General features: G+C 41.3%; 1 protein-coding gene across 1 annotated transcript; it reads right to left on the bottom strand.

The window, feature by feature from the left end:
• Nucleotides 1–356: 356 nt before the first annotated feature.
• Nucleotides 357–856, bottom strand: LOC112635839 (small integral membrane protein 26-like). The gene has a single exon (XM_025403953.1). The coding sequence runs from the start codon at nt 854–856 to the stop codon at nt 506–508; it is 351 nt and encodes a 116-aa protein (XP_025259738.1). The 3' UTR covers nt 357–505.
• Between the last annotated feature and the right edge of the window lie 20990 nt (nt 857–21846).

Here is a 21846-nt window from a genome sequence, read left to right as displayed (position 1 = left end):
AGGAAGAGATAACAGGGAGGCACACATAAAGAAAAGGCCATCAGACGAGACAGCAAGAAGGTGGCTGTCCACTGACCAAAGAGAGAGGCCTCAGGAGAAACAGAACCTGTCAGCACTTTGATCTTAGACTTACAGCCTCCAGGAACGTGAGAAAATACATTTTTATTTAAGCTACCCAGTCTGTGGTATTTTGTTATGGCAGCCCTAGCAAATTAATATACTCTCTCTCAGGACTTCAATTACATATATATTAGGTTACTTGCAGTTATTCCACTGCTTATTGAAACTGGTTTTTTTTTTTTTTAGTCTTTTTTTCTCCCTATGTTTCATTGTGAACTTTTTTTTTTCAGTTTCCTTCAAGAAAATATTTATTGCACATTATTAGTGATTATGTTTTATAGCAAAATTAAATATATATGCTTTTCACAAACACAAAATGGGAAGCAAGGCATCTATCAAATTTCAATGTTGAACCAAATCCTGGTTTTCAGAATTCAGCCGCCAGTCATGGTTCTGCACCAAGGCCTCCAGTCCATGATTTCCAGTTGTTGAGGATCTTTTCAGTAATTGGAACAAAATCTTCTTTATATGTAACAATTGTTTCCACATAAAACCCTTTTGGGGGTTCAGATAGTTTACTGGGTACTCCACTTGTTGAGCCATCCTTTTGCTGTACTTCAATACCTGATGGCTTTGCCATTTTCCAGGCAAAGCAAAGCACTGAGCCCACCAGAGACCAGGTGCCGATCCCATAGACCACCAACATTCGCCAGTACCAGGCCGTGAACTGGTTTTGATACTTGGGTACGCTGGCGAGGGCCTCGATTCTCGCAGGCCCACTGTGGAGGCGGCTCATTGTGAAATTTCTATTGCTGTGTCTTCAAAATCCATAAGTTTTTCTTCTGCGTGGTTTAATCTGCCATTATTCCCACCCAACGTATTTTCATCTCAGATGTATTTTTATCTCTAAAAGTTTGGTTTGGGTATCTAAATTTTTAAAAAAATTTTTGTGAGTACATAGTAGGTATATATATTTATGGGATATATGAAATATTTTAGTACAGACAGGCAATGCATAATACTCACATCAGGGTAAATGGGGTATTTATGACCTAAAGCACTTATCCTTTGTGTTACAAATAATTCAATTATATTCTTTTAGTTATTTTTAAATGTGCAATAAATTATTGTTGACTGTAATCACCCTGTTGTGCTATCAAATACTAGATCTTATTCATTCTAACTATATTTTTGTACCCATTAACCATGCCCACACTCCACCCCGCCCCCAACTACCATTCCCAGCCTCTGTTAACCATCCTTCTACTCTCTATCTCAATGAGTTCAATTGTTTTAATTTTTAGTTTCCACAAATCAGTGAGAATATCTGAAATTTGTCTTTCTGTGCCTGGATTATTTCACTTAACATAATGATCTCCAGTTCCATCCATGCAAATGACAGGATCTCATTCTCTATTCATGGCTGTATAGTACTTTATTGTGATATGTACCACATTTTCATTGTCCATTTGTCTGTTAAGCAACTTAGGTTGCTTAGGGAATCTAAATATTTTATTAATGCATTTTATATTTTAGAACAGTTCTAGATTTACAAAAAACTGAGAAGAGGCAGGGCACAGTGGCTCAGCCTGTAATCCCAGAACTTTGGGAGGCCGAGGTGGGTGGATCACCTGAGGTCGAGAGTTCGAGACCAGCCTGACCAACATGGAGAAAACCCGTCTCTACTAAAAATACAGAATTAGCCAGGTGTGATGGCACATGCCTATAGTCCCAGCTATTCAGGAGGCTAAGGCAGGAGAATCGCTTGAACTCAGGAGGTGGAGATGGCGGTGAGCTGAGATCATGCCATTGCACTCCAGCCTGGGCAACAAGAGTGAAACTCCATCTAAAAAAACAAAAACAAACAAAAAAAAACTGAGAAGATAGTTGTTATGAACTGACTCATGTCCTCTCAAAATTTATACGTTGAGGCCCTAGCTTCCAAAGTGACTGTATTTGGAGACAGGGCTTTTAGGGAGGTAATTAAGGTTAAATGAGGTCAGAAGGATGAGGCCCCAATCCAATAAGACTGATGTCCTTATTTTTAAAAAGGGAAAAGACACCCCTCTGTCACTCTCCTTCTCTACAAGTGTAGAGAAGAGGCCGTGTGATGACGCAGTGAGAGGTAGCTGCCTACAAGCCAGGAGGAGGGTCCTCAACAGATACCAGCCCTGATAACTCCTTGATCTTGGACTTCTTGCCTCCAGAACTTAAAGAAAATAAATTTTTGTTGTTTAAGCCACCCAGACTGTGATGGTTTTTATGGCAGTCTGAGCTGATTAATACAGAGCACAGGCTGGGTACGGTGACTCACACCTGTAATCCCAGCACTTTGAGAGGCTGAGGTGGGAGGATCACTTGAGGCCAGGAGTTTGAGACCAGCCTGGGAAACATAGGGAGATCCCATCTCTACAAAAAGTAAAAATAAATGAGCCAGACATGATGGCACATGCCTGTGGTCCCAACTACTCAGGAGGCTGAGGTGGGAGGATTGCTTGAGCTCAGGAGGTCCAGGCTGCCGTGAGCTGTGATCACGCCACTGCACTCTAGCTGGGCAACACCAAGACCCTGTCTCAAAATAAATAAATAAATAAATACAGTGTGCAAATATATCTGTTCAAGCCATGCTTTCAATTCTTTGGGGCATATACCAGAAGTAGAATTGCCAGTAGTTCTATATTTAATTTTTGGAATAACTGCCATACTGTTTTACATGTGATTAATTATTAGTAATAATAAAAACAAGGCAACGGTATGTTGTTTAAAAAAATCATAAAACTAGAATTTTAGTCATGCCTTTGCTACCAGCTCACTTCACTATGTGACCCTGACAAAATATTAAATCTCTTGGGGCCTCAGTGTCCTCATCTGATATAAGAGTTGTGCTGAATGATTTCATGGTCACGTCAGTGCCAAAGTTTCTTGACTCTATGATTCTAGGTGCTAGGATACCTGGTATCCCGAGTTGTGCATACTTGACAATACTACTGCTTTTTAAGTTGCTTGCTATTAAGGGCTGAGACAGGGTAAGGTCCCTAGTGTACTGAATTGAGTGTGGTGATCTCCAGAATGGCCAAAGGCAAAAGGCACATCGAAGATTGGGACAATAAGGGTAATGCTAGTCATCAAAACTAAGGGTCAGGTGCAAGGGCTTTGTGTAGGAGCCAGGGACACCAGGAAGAGGTCAGGCTAGAGGTTGCCTAGCTAGACTGCAAAGCTGAGTGGTGACTGGCTTCCTTATGTTGGTCATAGGTGGTGCTGGACCCCAGAGTTCTGTTAGACTTCTCTGTGTCTCAGTCTCCCTTGCTGTAAAACAGTGCTATTAATTGCTGTTTTTCTACCAGTTAGGCTAGAGATAAATGGAAATACAAACTTTGAAAAGAACTAGACCTTAATTTTTTCTCTCAAATAAAAAAACTAAATGTGAAATTTATTTAAGTTGGAGTAAAAATAAAAATTGGTGAATTTGAGTAAGAGTATATGGGAGTTCTTTGCACTATTCTTGCAACTTTTCTGTAAGTTTAAAATTACATAATTGGATTAATGTGGACATAAAGATGGGAACAACAGACACTGGAGACTCCAAAAGGAGGAAGGGAGAGAGGGTGGGCAAGGCTGAAAACCTTCCTGTTGGGGGCTATGTTCACTATCTGGGTAATGGGACCAATAGAAAGAAGCCCAAACCCCAGCCCCATATGACATACGCTTGTAACAAACTTACACATGGGCCCCCTGAATCTAAAATAAAAATGAAAATTTAAAGATAAAATTACATCAAAACTATAAGTTACCAAGGAAAAGAGGAAAAACTTATTTAAGAAGGAGAATGAGGCCAGGTGCAGTGGCTCACACCCTATCATCCCAACATTTTGAGAGGCCTAGGCAGGAGGATCACTTGAGCCCAGGAATTAGAGACCAGCCTGAGCCCAGGAGTTAGAGACCAGCCTGGGCAACGTAGTGAGACCTTGTCTCTACTAAAAATTAAAAAAAAAGGCCGGGCGCGGTGGCTCAAGCTTGTAATCCCAGCACTTTGGGAGGCCGAGACGGGCGGATCACGAGGTCGGGAGATCGAGACCATCCTGGCTAACACGGTGAAACCCCGTCTCTACTAAAAAATACAAAAAACTAGCCGGGCGAGGTGGCGGGCTCCTGTAGTCCCAGCTACTCCGGAGGCTGAGGCAGGAGAATGGCGTAAACCCGGGAGGCGGAGCTTGCAGTGAGCTGAGATCCGGCCACAGCACTCCAGCCTGGGCGACAGAGCCAGACTCCGTCTCAAAAAAAAAAAAAAAAAAAAAAAAAAAAAAAAAAAAATTAGCTGGGCATGTGCCACACACCTATAGTCCCAGTTACTCAGGAGCTAAGGCAGGAGAATAGCTTGAACCCAGGAGTTCGAAGCTGCAGTGAGCTATAATTGTGCAACTGCACTCTAGCCTGGGTGACAGAATGAGACCCTGTCTCAAAAAAATAAAAAAGAAGAGAAAAGAAATTTACCCACAGCTTCTTTAGAGTTGATTTTGGCCCAGCATGGTGGTATGTGTCTGTAGTCTCAGCTACTCTGGAGGCTGAGGCAGGAGGATCATTTGAGCCCAGAAGTCTGAGGCTGTAGTGTGTTATGGTCATAACTGTGAATAACCCCACTGCAGGCCAGCCTGGGCAACGTAGGGAGATCCGTCTCTAAAAACAAACAAACAAAAAAGGATTGATTTTGTATGCATAGATGAACTGCTTCCAAGGCAAAACATCCAAATCATCTTATTAAAATGTCTTTCGACATTGACCCTAGAAGTACATCCAAATACCAATGTATTCATATTAACAACTCTAATTTGTCATTAGAAATTCAAGCAGCCACACTTCCAGATTTATCAGCTGATGATAAACCCTTGCATTGTACACTTAAATATTGTGAATTTTATTATGTCAATTATAATCAATAATTTTTTTAAAAAAGAAAACTATAAAAATAAGTCATTCCTTTTTATTGCCCCAATATGTTTATCCCAGTGGACATCTGGTGTTAGGATCACAGTAACTGCCATTGGTAATAAATAATAAACAGCATCAATTGATAAATGCTGAACATGGGACGCTTAGAATGACCTAAATTCCCACCTTCTCTCTTTTGTCAGTATAAATTAAAAATAAGAGAGAGCAGGTGGTTAACATAATGGAATTTGCTTCACCAGGAGGCTGCTATGGTGAATTATTTGATCTGAAATAAAAAGGTGATAACGATGGGGATCATTTGAGATCAGATGTATCAACTCTCCTTTGTATTCTAGAGCAAATATTAGAGGGTTGAATGATTCTCAAGCTGTAGATATTTCTCAGGTCTATTTTTAAGCTCAAACTGGCTCTTTCCCAGAAAGAAGAGAAACAAAAATCTACTGGCAGTAAAGCCTTTACCTTTTTTCATTGAATTTTCTGAGGGGATTAAAAAAAATCTTCTGAAAATCCAGGACAGATGGAGCATTATGAAGAACACTGCAAAATAGAATACTTTCAGAGAGTACTTAGAAGAAAATAAAATGTTCAAAAAGACCTTGTCTTCAAAAAAAAAAAAAAAAAAAAATCGGTTGACTAAAGACAAAGTATCTGATGTAGTAAGTATTTGCCTTTCTTTGAAGGAACTGGAAACAATAAAACCCAGTCACATTAAATTGTTCTCAAACTCGGTGTATTAGGCACCAGTCCAAAGGATTTCCACCTGAAAAGTTGGTAGAATTCCTTTTAGCAATAAAATAGTTGAATGATTTGGGTAATGTTGGAGAGAATTGATAAAAATGTGCTCATTAACATTCATTCTCTCTTTTTCCTAACTCTGAAACTATTCCTTAGATATCAGAAAAGTTAAATTTAATACAGTGGAAATTCTCCAAGGGGAAAGGAATAGCAGAAAAAATCCAGATGTGGCAGCCCTGTTGTGTGCTCACAGAGGTTGCACAATCTCCACTTGTAGATGGGTGAACAGGTATTAGAATCAGTTACCTGGCTCTTTGTAACACGTACAGAATGTGAGGTGGCCTATGCCAGGCTGGAGGGAGAGTGAGAAGGGCTCTGACACTGCTTCCCAGTTCACCATGACTCATTGCTACCAAACCATTGGGAATGAGCCAGTATAAGGGAACATGTTACAGCAGCCAGTGAAATAGACCAAAAAACTGTCAGTCCCAGGAAAGTACTGGAGAGGAGAACTGCAAGTGTGGCAGCGAATCTTTGCCAAACAGATACAGTTGATTTTTTTTTTTCTTAAAAAGTCACACTTGACAAATCCTTCCGAAGTTTCAAGGGGAAAAGACATAAACTTCCATTTTGCTATCAATAAAGGTAGCAGGATATAACGGGCTTAAATACCATCTTAAGAATAAAACATAGAGGCAACATGGCAAGCTATAGCAAGAAAAGAAAAAAAAAAAACAATGAAGAAAAAGAAGTGCAGTGAAAAACAACAAAAGCAAAATCTTCCTTGAAGGGAAACTGGGAGCATATTTCCTTGGCTGAAGATCCAGTGTGAATAAAAGGGGAAAAAAATAACATCTTGATAAGGCCAAATGAAATGGTAAACCAACCTTTAGTATTAACGAGATTGTCAAGAGATCTTTAGATGGGTGATTTGGAGTGCTGGCATTTTGACACCGAGGCTGTTTACCAAGCTTAAAGAAATTGGCAAAATCTCAAAATGCTTTCAAAATCACTTCATTGTGATTCTCTTTAGATCAGCAAAAATCAAATAGATGCCTATAGCTCATAGATGAGGGGGTACTAAAAAGCATGAGTGTGGTATTGTAACAAATCCGAAGTGTTTGTAAACCATTGTCTGTGTCTTTGAATGTTTGGAATTGCAGGATGATTGCAGAAAGGATGACCTAAAAGTGGATGGTCAGGCCTGGCTGCAAACGGATGTCTGAAAGAAAATGGGGATCCTAGGTAACCCATCACAGCCCTCTATGCGCTTCAGAAACCAGCATGGTTTGATTATGTCATTGCCTCTAAGTGAATGCAGGTGACATTGTTTTGATCATTTGATGAACATGCCTCCTCCAGGGACAGTGTGATCCAAGATGCCAGGTCCATTTCAGGGCCTGAGTCAGATGTCCAGAATCTCAAAAAGACTGGGAATTAGACCTGAGTTCTCAAGGGGGAGGACTTCTTAAGGGAAATTTTTTTTCTTGGCTAAAGAGGCACTCAGGAGGAAATGTCTCTTGCTGCCATTGAATGACTAGATCATCTATCTATCTATCTATCTATCTATCCATCTATCTATCTATCTATCTATTGTTATATTCAAAAAATATTTTCTCAGCATCTACTATGTGCCAGGGATTATGGTAGGTGTTGGGGATAAGATTAGTTAATAAGATCCTCATGGAGTTTACATTCTAATGAGAGTTCCAAATGAACAAGTACACAGATAAATATTATACTTACAGATTCTGAAGAGTTCTGAAGAAGAAAAAAAGGGGTGATGAAGAGTGCATGGAAAGGGGACTAAATTGAATGAAGGTCCCTTTAGTCAGAGTGGTCAAGTCATGGAGAGCCAAGTCTTGAGCGAGAAAAAGCTAGACCTATAGATGGAAAACAGTGACAAGGAAGGAAAGAGTATTTCAGTTAAAGGGAACAGCAAGCACAAAGCCTATGAAGTAGAAAAGAAGAGGCATGCTCTAATGTGGTTGACTCAAGGGAAGAATGATAGTAGATGAGGTTGCAGGGACAAGAAATTAGGATTTTATTCTGACTGCACTGGGAAATCATTAGTGGCTTTTAAGCCACAGAATAAGGTTAGACATATTTTATTATTTTTTTGTTTTTATTTTTACTTTTTTTTTTTTTGAGACAGAGTCTCACTCTGTTGCCCAGTATGGAGTGCAGTGGTGCCATCTCGGCTCACTGCAAGCCCCACCTCCCGGGTTCACGCCATTTTACTGCCTCAGCCTCCCTAGTAGCTGGGACTACAAGTGCCCGCCACCGTGCCCGGCTAATTTTTTGTATTTTTAGTAGAGATGGGGTTTCACCGTATTGGCCAGGATGGTCTTGAACTCCTGACCTCATGATCCGCCCACCTCAGCCTTCCAAAGTGTTGGGATTACAGGTGTGAGCCTCCGCTCCCGGCTAGACATATTTTAGTAAGATCACTTTGACTGTTACATGAAAAATGTATTGGAGGAGGACAAATATGGAAGCAGTTATACCAATTAGTTGGTACCAGGTGATAGTGACTTGTGCTATTTATCCCACTAATATGGTTTAGATCTGTGTTCCCACCCAAATCTTGTGTTGAATTGTAATCCCCAGGGTTGGAGGTGGGGCCTTGTGGGAGGTGATTGGATCATGGGAGTGGTCCTTCATGAATGGTTTAGCACCATATCCTGGCGCTGCTCTCCTGACAGTGAGTGAGTTCTCGTGAGTTCTACTTGTTTAAAATTGTGTGGCACCTTATCCTCCCCTGCCCCACCCCTGGCACTTCATCCTGCTCTGGCCATGTGAAGCTCTTCACTCGCCTTTTGCCTTCTGCCATGACTGGAAGCTTCCCCAGCCCTCCCCGGAAGCAAATGTTGTCATGCTTCCTGTATAGCCTGTGGAACCATGAGCCAAGTAAACCTATTTTCTTTATAAATTACCCAGTCTCAGGTACAAGTATTTCTTTATAGTAGTGTGAGAACAGAGTAATACACCCACTAAGAAGGAATCTCTACACCTCCTTCTCTTGACTCTGGACATGCGTGTGGCTGCTTCTACCAATAGAATAGCAGTGGAACCAACCCTGGGATGTCCACATTTAGACCATAAAAGGCCATGTGAAGCCTCTGCCTTGTCTACTAGGACATTGCATGATCTATTACATGAGAAGTCCACCTCAGGCCAGGCGCTGTGGCTCACACCTGTAATCCCAGCACTTTGGGAGGCTGAGGTGGGCAGATCACTTGAGGCCAGGAGTTTTTGCTTTTTCTTTTTTTTTTTTGAGACAGAGTTTCACTCTTGTTGCCCAGACTGGAGTACAATGGCACGGTCTCGGCTCACTGCAACCTCCACCTCCCAGGTTCAAGTGATTCTCTTGCCTCAGCGTCCTGAGTAGCTGGAATTACAGGCACCCACCACCACACCAGGCTAATTTTTGTATTTTTAGTAGAGTTGGGGTTTCACCATGTTGGCCAGGCTGGTCTCGAACTCCTGACCTCAGGTGATCCACCCACCTCAGCCTCCCAAGTACTGGGATTACAGGCATGAGCCACCACTCCCAGCCCGAGGTTAGGAGTTCTAGACCAACCTGGCCAACATGGCAAAACCCTGTCTCAACTACAAACACAAAAATTAGCTGGGCATGGTGGAACGTGCCGGTAATCCCAGCTACTCGGGGGGCTGAGGCAGGAGAATTGCTTGAACCCACAAAGCAGAGGTTGCAGTGAGCTGAGACCTTGCCACTGCACTCAGCCTGAGGCAACAGAGTGAGACGCTGTCTTAAAAAAAAAAATACAAGTCCACTTCAGCTGAGGATGGTGGCTCACATCTATAGTCCCGGCTACTAGAAAGTCTGAGGAGAGAGGATCACTTGAGCCCAGGGATTCAAAGCTGCAGGAGCCATAATCACACCTCTGCATTCCCATTCTAGCCTGGGGAACAGAGTGAGACCTCATATAAATAAGAATAAGGAAGCCCACCTATCCTGAGGCTGCCCTGCTATGAAGGAATCCAAGTCACATGAAGTGTAAATGTTCCAGTCAACAGTCCCAGCTTAGGTCCCGGTCAGCAGCCAGCATTGACCACCAGATGTGTGAATGAAGAGGCCTTCAGATGATTCCAGCCCCTATTGTTAAGGCAACCCCAATCCCCGAGTCTTCCCAGCAGAAGATTCAGCTACTATAAAGTCAAGATAAGTCATTCCCACTGTGCTCTCTCTGAGGTCCTGACACAGGAAGGTTGGAAGTGGTTTGTCACATAGCAATAGTAACTGAAACACTGGGAGAGGGACATCTTTAAGAGGAGAAATTAAGTTCCCAATGAGATTTTAAAGGTGTACTAATGAAACAAGTAGAGACATCAAGTAGTTAGTTGGACATGTGAGTGTAAGCAGACTTCTTGACTGGAGATATACCAATGGCAAACAGCATATGGATGTCATTTAATTTCCCAGGCCTGGGTGAGATCACCTACAGCAGGAGGTGGACAGAGAAGAGGAGCTGGTTCAAGACCTCATTCTGAGGAAGCCCAGTATTTAGAGGTAGGGAAGAGAAGGAAGAGCCAGAAAAGGGAATTGAGACAGAGTGCCCAGGGAGGCGAGGGGAAAAAAAAAAAAAACCCAAGAGAATGGTTTGTCACAAAAGCTGAGAGAGAACATTATTTCCAGAACAAAGACAGCGGTCAACTTTGTGGGAAACTATTGAGAGTCAAAAAAGATAAGAGAAAAATGGTCATTAGATTTGGCAGCAAAGAGATCACTTGGGACCTTGAAAAGAACAATTTCAGTGGGAGTGGATGGGGCAGACACATAATGGGGGTTTTGATCTCTCAGGGAAAGAAGAGCAGTCTATTATTTCAGAAAAAGTTGGATCAGCCATGCCATATGCAGCTAGCTTAAGTGCTACTGAAATGACACAATTTACCTGCTTAGAAGGACAGCATAATGTAGTAAACAGCATAAAGTTTTAGCATCAGACAGAACGGGGTTGAAATTCTACACACAAATTACATAAACTCATTAAGGTTCAGTTTGTTTATCTGTAAACTGCAGAGGAAAAAGCACTTTTCTTCTATTCTCTTAGGTTCTGCAGTTAGGAACCTAGAAATTGAACTGACAAAAGACAGGTTAACAAAAGAAAAACAGAGTTTATGAATGTGTGCAATGTACATGCATGTGGGATAAACTCAGTGATGAGTAACTTGCAGGAGTAGTTGGAACTTGGGGCTTATGTAGCACCATAACAAAGAATGGTGAATTTGCAGAGATGTGGCAAAATGAAGGAAAAGGGGTTTAAATTTTGGACTGACAAATTATGGGGAGGTAAATATGTGGAGAGAAACTAATGGAAAATAGGAGTTATTTTATTAGAGTTTACTATGAGGTACCTTTTGGTGCTATCTCTGGGCTAGAGTTATCTCCTCGTCTCTAGTGATTATAAGTCTAAGAGTTTCCTCTTCCTGGTATGCGACAGAGAGAGAGAGAGAGACCTTTGCAAATTTTTTTTTTTTAATTAAAAAAATTGTTAATTGCAGAGATGGGTGTCTTGCTATATTGCCCAGACTGGTCTCAAACTCCTGGCCTCAAGTGATCCTTCTGCTTCGGCCTCCCAAAATGCTGGGATTACAGGTGTGAGCCACCAAACCTGGCACAAATGGAAATTTACGTCCTACTTTTTAGGCAAGTAGGGAGGAGGGCAGAGATACTTCTTGGCATGTGCTGCTTCTCAACTGTTTTCAGCTCAAAATAATCCTCATGCAAAAGTGCATATTTTGGGGTGGCATATTCTAATCCTTCCCCCCAAATAAGAATAATACTTTTTCATAGGGTTGTTGTAAGCATAACATGAGAGACCATTTTAGCGTAGTAGTAAGCATATGTAAGTTGCTTAAGCTCATTCATTTAAAACATACTTATTAAGTGCCTACTGTGTACCAGGCCCTGTGCTGAGTGCCTGGCATACAAGGATGAAGTCTCAGTTCGTGATCTGCAGAAATTTATCGACTAGTGAGGAGACAGACCTGCAAACAGTTGCATTACAGTAAGATTATTGCTTCAGTGGGATTGTGACAAAGGAGAAGAAAACCTGAATGAGTCTGAGGGGATCAAGAAAGGCTTCACAGAAGAAGCAGTATTTTATCTGCGACTTGAAGACACGGGGTAGGTTTGCCAGGTGGACAAGCTGAGGAGGGTATTCCGAGTAGAGAGAACATTGTATGCAAAGCTTCAGGAATGGAACTGAGCATAGCATGTTCTGGAACGAGATAGCTGAGTGTTACTGGAGTAAAACTTGTGTGGAACAGGTGGGGGTGTGATGGTAGGAAAATGATGGGGGATGAGGCCAGACAGGTACAAAGAGGATGGAGAGTCTCATTTGTCATGAAGAGGAGTTTAGATTTTATCTGAAGGGATCAGGAGCCACTGAAGTACTTGGTAATAAGGAAGTGAAAAAAACATTCTTTTTGTTGTTTTTCAGAAATGAGGTATCAGTCCATCACCCAGGCTGGAGGGCAGTAGTGCGATCACGGCTCAATGCAGCCTCAAACTGCTGGGTTCAAGGGGTCCTCTAGCCTTAGCCTCCCAAGTAGCTGGGATTACAGGCAGGAGCTGTGACCCCGACGACAAAATCATTCTTATGCATAGAAGGTGAACTGAGAGTTTGCTTAGCTTTGTAAAATGCCCTAATCTTTGCTCTTAAAAAATAACATTGGCCTCTGACCAATGCTCAGCAGTATATGTGCTATGATTTGTTTTTCCAAATGTTCCTCTGAACTATTCTCATTCTCTTGTAGGGAGATACTCACAGATCAATTGAACAGAATAGAGAATCCAGAAAGAGACCATCTAGAGGAAAGACGGAATTACCTTGCCATTCTTTCTATAGAGAATGATATCAATGTCATACAAAGTCACATCAGTGATCAAAGAGTACATATCCATCCTGGGCAACATAGTAAGACCCTGTCTCTACAAAAAATAAAAAATTAGCCCAGGAGTGGTGATGTGCACCTGTAGTGCTAACTACTTGAGAGGCTGAGGTGGAAGGATTGCTTGAGCCCAGGAGATTGAGGCTGCAGTGAGCTATAATCGCACTACTACACTCCACTCTGTCTTGAAAAAGAAAAAAAAAAGTACATAGCTAAAAAACAATATACATATATATATATGGAAAAAAGTATTAGAGAGGTGATTGTGATATGATGACATTATCTAGATTTTATCATATTTGATACTTTATGATATTTTATGATAATTTTGATATTTATAGTCTTAGAAATTTGGTTTGATGTGCTTTGTCATTCTAAATTCATTCTTTTTTTTTTTTTTAAAGAGGTGGGGTCTTGCTGTGTTGTCCAGGCTGGAAAACAGTGGTTATTCACAAGTGTGATCATAGCACACTACAGCCTCAAACTCCTGGATGCAAGTGATCCTCCTGCCTTAGCCTCCAGAGTAGCTGGGCCTATAGGCATGTGCCACTGCGTCCAGCTATTTAATTTTATTCTTGCACCTACTTTTGTGTCATAATTTTGCATTTTTTTCTTAAAGAAGTATATTCTTTTTCTTAAATAAGGTTCTAAAAACTGAATATTCATTAGGCCTCACAAAATCTAGATAAGTGTCTGAGTACTGCACTGTCTTTTATTGATTTCTCTAAACCTGCCTGCAATTTTGTAAACAGTCATTTTATTAAACTCTCTTCAGTTTCTCAGTTTGCCATGCCCTCTGTTTGTAGGACCATGATATTCAACAATGTTCATGTGAGTCATAATCTTTGTTCATCACTTATACAATAGATTCTCTTGTATGTATAAAGACATTCACAATAATAAAAAGGATATGTGATATATACATATATACACATACCATCTGTGTGTGTGTGTATATATATATATAATGTGTATGCCAGTGCCATGTATAGGTACTTAAGTAATTGTTAACAATACTTCCTGGAGAGAAACAGGGGAATAGGGGACAGAGATTAGATGAGGAATTATTTCATTGTATTCCTCTTTCTTTTTTTCTTTTTTTTATAATTTTTTATTTTTGTAGAGTTGGAGGTCTTGTTACGTTGCCCAGGCCGGTCTCAAACTCCTGGGCTCAAGTGATCCTCCTGCCTCAGCCTCCCAAATTGTTGGGATTACAGACATAAGCCACTGTGCCCGGCCTATATTCCCCTTTCTTGCCTAACCTTTTTCATGTTTATATATTTGTTACTCAATTAAATTAAATTTTGATTTCATTTTTGTTCAAACAAATTCACTAGGTACTTTTTGAGGGGGAGAGGTCAAAACTTGAGAGTTAGGTTCCATTCAAGGTTAATCAATATAGTTTATTTTCATGTTCTCATGACAGTGTTCCCATAGTTGGAGGACTTCTGGAACTGGTGAGCAGCCCCTAAAGAATAGGATAGCCTCATGTTGCCCATCAGGTAATGGGCATAAAAGTAGCACTTTTCACTTTATTCAGATCTTACCTTTGTTTGAAAATATTCTCTGAGATTTTCCTATGAGGACAGATTACATTACTAGAGGACTATGTTGATTTTTATTCACTTCAGGGGCACTCTCCAGAATTCCATGGGAATTTCTAGACATGACATGAAGTGCCCACATTTATTTCACAGATCTCCCCAGCCATATAGCTGAGCCTCAGTGTTGCACCATCAGGAAACAAGAACGTGCGCCCTGGGAACCTGGAAATAGAAAATAGATCCTAACCCCATCCAGCTGACTGAGACCAACGCCGGATTCCTCAGCAGGGCAACCTGCCAGGAGTAGAGTCTGTAGTACTGAGTAACTCTCCTGCAGAGGTTCCCCTCACACACTCCACTTGTGCAGAAGACTAGAAAGATGGCCAGAAACATCATAAAAAACATCACTCTGCAGAGTGGCCTGCCTCTTGGCCTGCTGGGGTGGCAGCCCTGGTGCCAGGGAGGCAGCTGAGGTATGGAAAGTTATATTAGGGAAGAGAGGAAAGGGAAATATAGCCCCACAAACCAGAAAAGAAAGAATGGAGAAATAGGGCCTTCAAAGTTGAATTCCTAGCCAGGCATGGTAGCTCATGCCTGTAATCCCGGCACTTTGGGAGGCCAAGGCAGGCAGACCACCTGAGGTCAGTTCGAGACCAGCCTGACCAACATGGAGAAACCTCGTCTCTACTAAAAAAAAAATTCAAAATTAACCTGTCATGGTGGTGCATGCCTGTAATCTCAGCTACTCAGGAGGCTGAGGCAGGAGAATCACTTGAACCCAGGAGGCGGAGGTTGTGGTGAGCCGAGATCGCGCCACTGCACTCCAGCCTGGGCAACAAGAGTGAAACTCCATCTCAGAAAAACAAAAACAAAAACAAAGTTGAATTCCTGGCGTGGTGAAACCCCATCTCTACTAAAATACAAAATTTAGCTGGGTGTAGTGGCAGGTGCCTATAATCCCAGCTACTCAGGAGGCTGAGACACGAGAATCACTTGAACCCAAGAGGTGGAGGTTGTAGTGAGCTGAGATCACACCACTGCACTCCAGCCTGAGGGACAGAGAGAGACTCTGACTAAAAAAAAAAAAAGTTGAATTCCTTGTTTCTTATAGTCATGTGCCTGCAGTGTATATGCTTCAGTCACCCAGTGCCTCAGGAAAGCAAATGATTTCTGGAATATGGTAGCTGACGATATTTGATGATATTCAGTTTCTTCACTACACAAATGATTCCATCGTAGCCAGGGAAGTATGCAACCTTGTGACTTCCCTCCCCATAACCAAAATATTTCCCCTTCTCCCTGTGCCTCAAATTCTTTCAACAAGACAAAGCCTTTTATTCCACAATTAGGAACAAGGAGCCCAACTCTAAGAGCTGGAACATATTGGCTTAAATACACAGGAAGGTTGTTATGGGCTTCCCTTGGGAAAATCCCCCTTATGGGGCCTGAAGACCCTCTGACACTTCATTGTAAAAATTCTTTCTTCTTTTGGGAAGCAGATGGAGTTAACAGGCTGTAACATTTCTCTATTGTTCTTAAGCAAGGCACATACTAATCTCTTTGTCCTCTCTCAGAAGGTAGGCTTTATATCTGCGTCAAGAGACAAGACCATCTACAAATACATTAATTTGTTTAGAATTTATGCTCACTCTTTGTTTCTATGAAATAAAACAAAGGATCCTGCCCCATAGTGACTCAAGTAGGTCAAGAGAATTGTGATTGAAAAACCCCAAGGGTCTTTAATTTCTTCCTGGAACAAAGAAAAAAGCTCAACACTGTGGCCCCCATCCCCTTTCCATCACCTTTGATGGCTTGCAAAGAACTTGTCTGTAGAAGAACAGGCTTTTATCAGCTCCCTAACTCCACAAAAGAACTACTAGTTCCTAGGCCTGAACCATGTTGATGACTAAAAGAATCTCAGCTTCAAAGAGTCAAAAGGCCAGAGCATAGTAAAGTCTAACATTGATTGATTGATTGATTGATTGACTGATTGATTGATTTTTTGAGATGGAGTTTCGCTCTTGTTGCCCGGGCTGGAGTGTAGTGGCACAGTCTCAGCTCACTGCAACCTCTGCCTCCTGGGTTCAAGTGATTCTCCTGCCTCAGACTCCCGAGTAGCTGGGATTACAGGCACACGCCACCATGCCCGGCTAATTTTTGTATTTTTAGTAGAGACGGGGTTTTACCATGTTGCCCAGGCTGGTCTCAAACTCCTGACCTCAGGTGATCCGCCTGCCGTGGACTCCCAAAGTGCTGGGATTACAGGCGTGAGCCACCATGCCTGGCCCCTAACACTGATTTTCAAAAATAACTAATATTTATGTTTCTACAGCTTTATTGGGGTATAACTGACTTACAATAAATAACTTATAGTTGAAATGTACAATTCGACAGGTTTTGACATATGTATATGTAAACCAAAAAGTATCTGAGACAGGTCTCCATCAATTTAGATGTTTATTTTGCCGAGGTTGAATAGACACCCAGGAGAAAGAGACACAAGCCGCAGTAGGATCTGTAACCCTTATTTTTTCTGCAGAGAATTTTGGGGGCTTCAATATTAAAGAGGAAAAGTGGGCAGAAGGGGAAAGAAAAAAAAGAGGAAGGGTATGGTCACATTCTTGTGAAGTCACATGTTGTACATGAAAAGGAAGGGGTAGGGGAAAAATCAATAATGTATTTGACTCAGTAAATCTGCACTTTTACATAAGATAAAGTAAACATAGAGTGGAGAAGCAGTCAAACATGCATTCAGCTCAGGATGGGAGGGGATTTCGAATCTCCTCTTTCCCCTCACCCCCTCCCGCCCCCGAGTCCATGAAGATAAGCTGTTCATTTACATTGTCAAGGTAAGGGAGGTCCCCTGTGGCCTTCTCTCTGTAGCTAGCAGTTTAGGAACAAAAATAAAGGCAGTTTTTGGTTTTTTTTCATGACTCAGCTTCCAAGCTTAACTTTTCCCTTTTGTCTTCATGAATTTGGGGTTCCAAGATTTTATCTTCCTTTCATGTATGCAACTATGAAACCATTGCCGCAATTAATGTACTGAAAACACCTCTAAAAGTCTTTTTGCTTTTGTAACACTTTCTTCCTTTTTTTTCCACATCTCCTCATCCACCAGGAAACCACTGATCTGCTTTCTGTCACTATACATTAGTTTGCGTTTCCTAGAATGTTGTATAAATGAACTCATACAGTGCATACTCTTTTTCTGGTCTGGCTTCTTTTGCTCAGCATTAATTATTTGGGGATTCATCCATGTTGTTGAATGTATCAGTAGTTCATTCCTTTGTATGGCTGGGTAGTATCCCACTGGGTGGATATACCAGTTTGTTTCACCTGTACATGGACATTTGGGTTGTTTCCAGTTTGGGGCTGTTACCAATGAAGATTCTATGAACATTTATGCATAATTCTGTATAGATGCATGTTTTCTTTTCTCTTATACCTAAGAGTGAATGGCTGGATAAAATGGTAGGTTTATGTTTAACTTTCTAAGAAACTGACAGACTTTTCCAGAGTGGTTGTACTATTTATACTTTGCCCAGCAAGGTATAAGAGTTCAAGTTCCTCTGCCTCCTCATCAACACCTGGTATGGTCAGTCTTTAATTTTAGCCATTCAGTAGTTATGGTTTTAATTTGCATTTTCCTAATGACTAATGATGCTGAGCATCTTTTTACATGCTTCATATGCTTATTTGTCACCCGTTCATTTGATTCTTTTGCTTATTTTTAATTGTGTTGTTTTCTTATTATGGAGCCTTTTTTTCTTTTTCTTTTTTCTTTTTTGAGAATCTTGCACTGTTGCCCAGGCTGGAATGCAGTGGCACAATCTCCACTCACTGCAACCTCCGCCTCCCAGGTTCAAGCGATTTTCCTGCCTCAGTCTCCAAAGTAGCTGGGATTACAGGCGCCCGCTACCACACCCAGCTGATTTTTTGTATTTTTAGTAGAGATGGAGTTTTACTATGTTGGCCAGGCTGGTCTTGAACTTCTGACCTCGGCCTCGCAAAGTGCTAGGATTACAGGTGTGAGCCACCATACCAGGCCTTTTTTTCTTTTTCTTTTTGAGATGGAGTCTCACTCTATTGCCCAGGCTGGAGTACAGTGGCACCATCTCAGCTGACTGCAACCTCTACGTCCTGGGTTCAAGCGATTCTCATGCCTCAGCCTCCCAAGTAGCTGAGATTTCAGATGCATGCCATCATGCCGGGCTAATTTTTGTATTTTTAGTAGAGATGATTCTTCTGCCCCAGCCTCCCAAGTAACTGAGACTACAGGCGCCCACCAGCACACCCAGCTCATTTTTATATTTTTAGTAGAGACGGGGTTTCACCATGTTGGCCAGGCTGGTCTTGAACTCCTGACCTCAAGTGATCTGCCTGCCTCAGCCTCCCAAAGTGTTGGATTACAGGCGTGAGTCACGGTGCCGGCCACAGAATTTTATAATTATATACCTCCATTTTTCCCTCCCAGCACTTAGGCTACTGTTTTCTTCATGCATATGTTGTAATCCCCATAACACGTTGTTATTATTTTTGTTTAAACAATTAATTATATTTTAAAGATATTCAAATTATAAGAGAAAGTCTTACATAGTTGCCTATGTAGTTGTCATTTTTGTTGCTGTGAATTTTCTGTATAATCATATTTCCATCAGGTGTTATTTTCCTTCTGCCTGAAAGATTTTCTTTAACACTTCTTATATTGCAGATCTGTTAGTGATACATTATTCCAGCTTTGGTATATCTGAAAAAGTATTTATTCCACCTTCATCTTTGAAAAATATTTTTGCTGGGTATAAATTTCTAGGTAACAGCTTATTTTTCTTTTGGGAGCTTCAAGATGTTGCTCCACTGCCTTATCACTTATATCGTTGTTTCCTATGAGGAGTCTTCTGTCATCCTTATCCTTGGTCTTCGGTACATAATGTGTCTTTTCTTCTCTGGCTGCTTTTAGTATTATCTCTTCATCACTAATTTTGAGCAGTTTGATTCTGATGTGCCTTAGTGTACTCGTTTTCTTCATATTTTTGTGCTCAGGATTTATTGACTTTCTTGGACGTGTACATTTTTAGTTTTCATCAAAATTAGAAAATTTTCAGCTACTATTCACTTGAATAGCTTTTCTGTCCCTCCCCCTACTTTAGGGACAACAATTACGTATAAATCAAACTGCTTAAAGTTTTCCCACAGCTCACTGATGCTCTTTTCGTTCTTGTTTTTAATTCTCTTTTCTCTTTGTGTTTTACTTTTGGATCAGTTCTATTGCTATGTCTTCAGATTCACTAATCTTTTCTTTTGCCATTAATTTCATCAGTGTAATTTTAATCTCAGATATTATAGTTTTTATCTATAGAAATCTGATTTATGTTTTTAAAATAGTTCATGTCTCTCCTTAACTTTTCAAATATCTGGAATATAATAATAACTACTATTTCAATATCCTTGTTACTAATTCCTATATCCTATATATAACTGATATTCCTTTATCAGTTTCAACTAGTTTATTTTCCTCCTCCTTATTGGTTATGTTTTCCTGCTTCTTTGCATGCCTAGTAAGGTTTGTTAATGCATAATATTGTGAATTTTAATCTATTGGGTGCAGGATATTTTTGTAATCTTATAAATATTCCTGATCTTTGTTCTGGGATGCAATTAAATTATTTGGAAACATTGAACATTTTGCATCTTGCTTTTAAGATTTATGAAGTGGTTGTTTTCGGAGCTAAAAATTGAAACAATTGAACTCATGGAAATAGGGAATAGAATGATGGTTCCCAGAGGCTGGGAAGGGTAGATGGGAGGAGTAGGGGCAAGTGGGGATGATTAGTGTGTATTAAAAAATTGAACAAATGAATAAGATCTAGTATTTGACAGCAAATAGGATGACTTTGGGAGGCTGAGGCAGGCAGATCACTTGAGCTCAGGAGTTCGAGACCAACCTGGGCAACATGATGAGACCCTGTCTCTACAAAAAATACAAAAATTAGCAGGGCATTGGCCAGGTGCAGTGGCTCACCCGTCTAATCTCAGCACTTTGGGAGGCCAAGGCCGGTGAATCACCTGAGGTTGGGAGTTCGCAACCAACCTGACCAACATAGAGAAACCTCGTCTCTACTAAAAATATAAAATTAGCTGGACTTGGTGGCACATACCTGTAATCCCAGCTACTCAGGAGGCCGAGGCAGGAGAATCGCTTGAACCTTGGAGGCAGAGGTTGTAGTGAGCCGAGATCGTACCATTGCACTCCAGCCTGGGCAACAAGAGCGAAACTCCGTCTCAAAAACAAAACAACAACAACAACAACAACAAACATTAGCTGGGCATGTTGGTTCACACCTATAGTCCCAGCTATTCAGGAGGCTTAGGTAGGAGGATCACTTGAGCCTGGAGGCAGAGGTTGCAGTGAGCCAAGATCACACTACTGCACTCCAGCCTGGGCGACAAAGTGAGACGAGATCTTGTCACACACACACACAGAGAATTTTTTTTTTTTTCTTTTTTTGAGACAGAGTCTTGCTCTATCGCCCCAGGCTGGAATGCAGTGGAGTGATCTCGGCTCACTGTGACTTCTGCCTCCCCATTTCGAGCAATTCTCTTGCCTCAGCCTGTTAGCCAGGATGGTCTCGATCTCTTGACCTTGTGATCGCCTGCCTCAGACTCCCAAAGTGCTGGGATTACAGGCGTGAGCCACCGTGCCCAGCCAAGGTAGTATTTAAAAAAAAGGAAAGTGTGTTCAATTCCAGAGAAAGGAGGTAAATTCAAAATTCAAAGTGGGAAAGACTGATAACAGCTCATCTCTGGAGAAGAGAATTTAGTAAGAGAAAGAGGGAGACACAACAAGCATATTGTAGGAAAATTTAAACTTTCCCTCTGAAGATTCAATAATTGAGTCATCCTGCAAAATAAACAGACAATAGACAGATTGACAGGAGAAAAAGCATGCAAGTTCATTAATATGCACGTGGACATGGGAGTCCCACAAATATGAGACTCAAAAGGCCAGGTAGCTGAAGCTTAGATGGCACCAATTTCATAGGGAAGAGAGAAATGGAAAATGTAGGCAATTATGAAGGACAGAAATTATTTTCAAGGGAAATGAATGAGTCCAAAAAACAGACAATGGCTTGGGACAAAGTTCCTCTGAGCTCTGGGGGAGGTGGCAGGAAGATGAGGGGTGGAACTTTACTGTGAACAAAGGTTGTCTTATTACGTAAAGTCTCCCAGGTATTCTCTCAGAGCGCCCTCAGAAGAACAGATGAAGAATCTGTGTGGGCATGATGACTTTTAGTCTTTTTCTCTTTTCTAGTGGTTCATCTTTTCTGGTCTTAAGACAATTGCATTTCTTTTCTTTTTTTTCTTTTTTCTTTTTTTTCTTTTTTGAGACAGAGTCTCACTCTGTCACCCAGGCTGGAGTGCAGTTGCACAATCTTGGCTCACTGCAACCTCCACCTCCTGGGTTCAAGTGATTCTCCTGCCTCGGCCTCCTGAGTAGCTAGGATTACAGGTGCGCAGCACCATGCCCGGCTAATTTTTGTATTTTTAGTAGGGATGGAGTTTCACCAGGTTGGCCAGGCTGGTCTTGAACTCCTGACCTCGTGATCTGGCCACCTCAGCCTCCCAAATTGCTGGGATTACAGGC

Source organism: Theropithecus gelada, chromosome 12 (assembly GCF_003255815.1).
Source record: "Theropithecus gelada isolate Dixy chromosome 12, Tgel_1.0, whole genome shotgun sequence".
NCBI lineage: Eukaryota > Metazoa > Chordata > Mammalia > Primates > Cercopithecidae > Theropithecus > Theropithecus gelada.
This window is presented reverse-complemented; position numbering and strand designations above follow the sequence as displayed.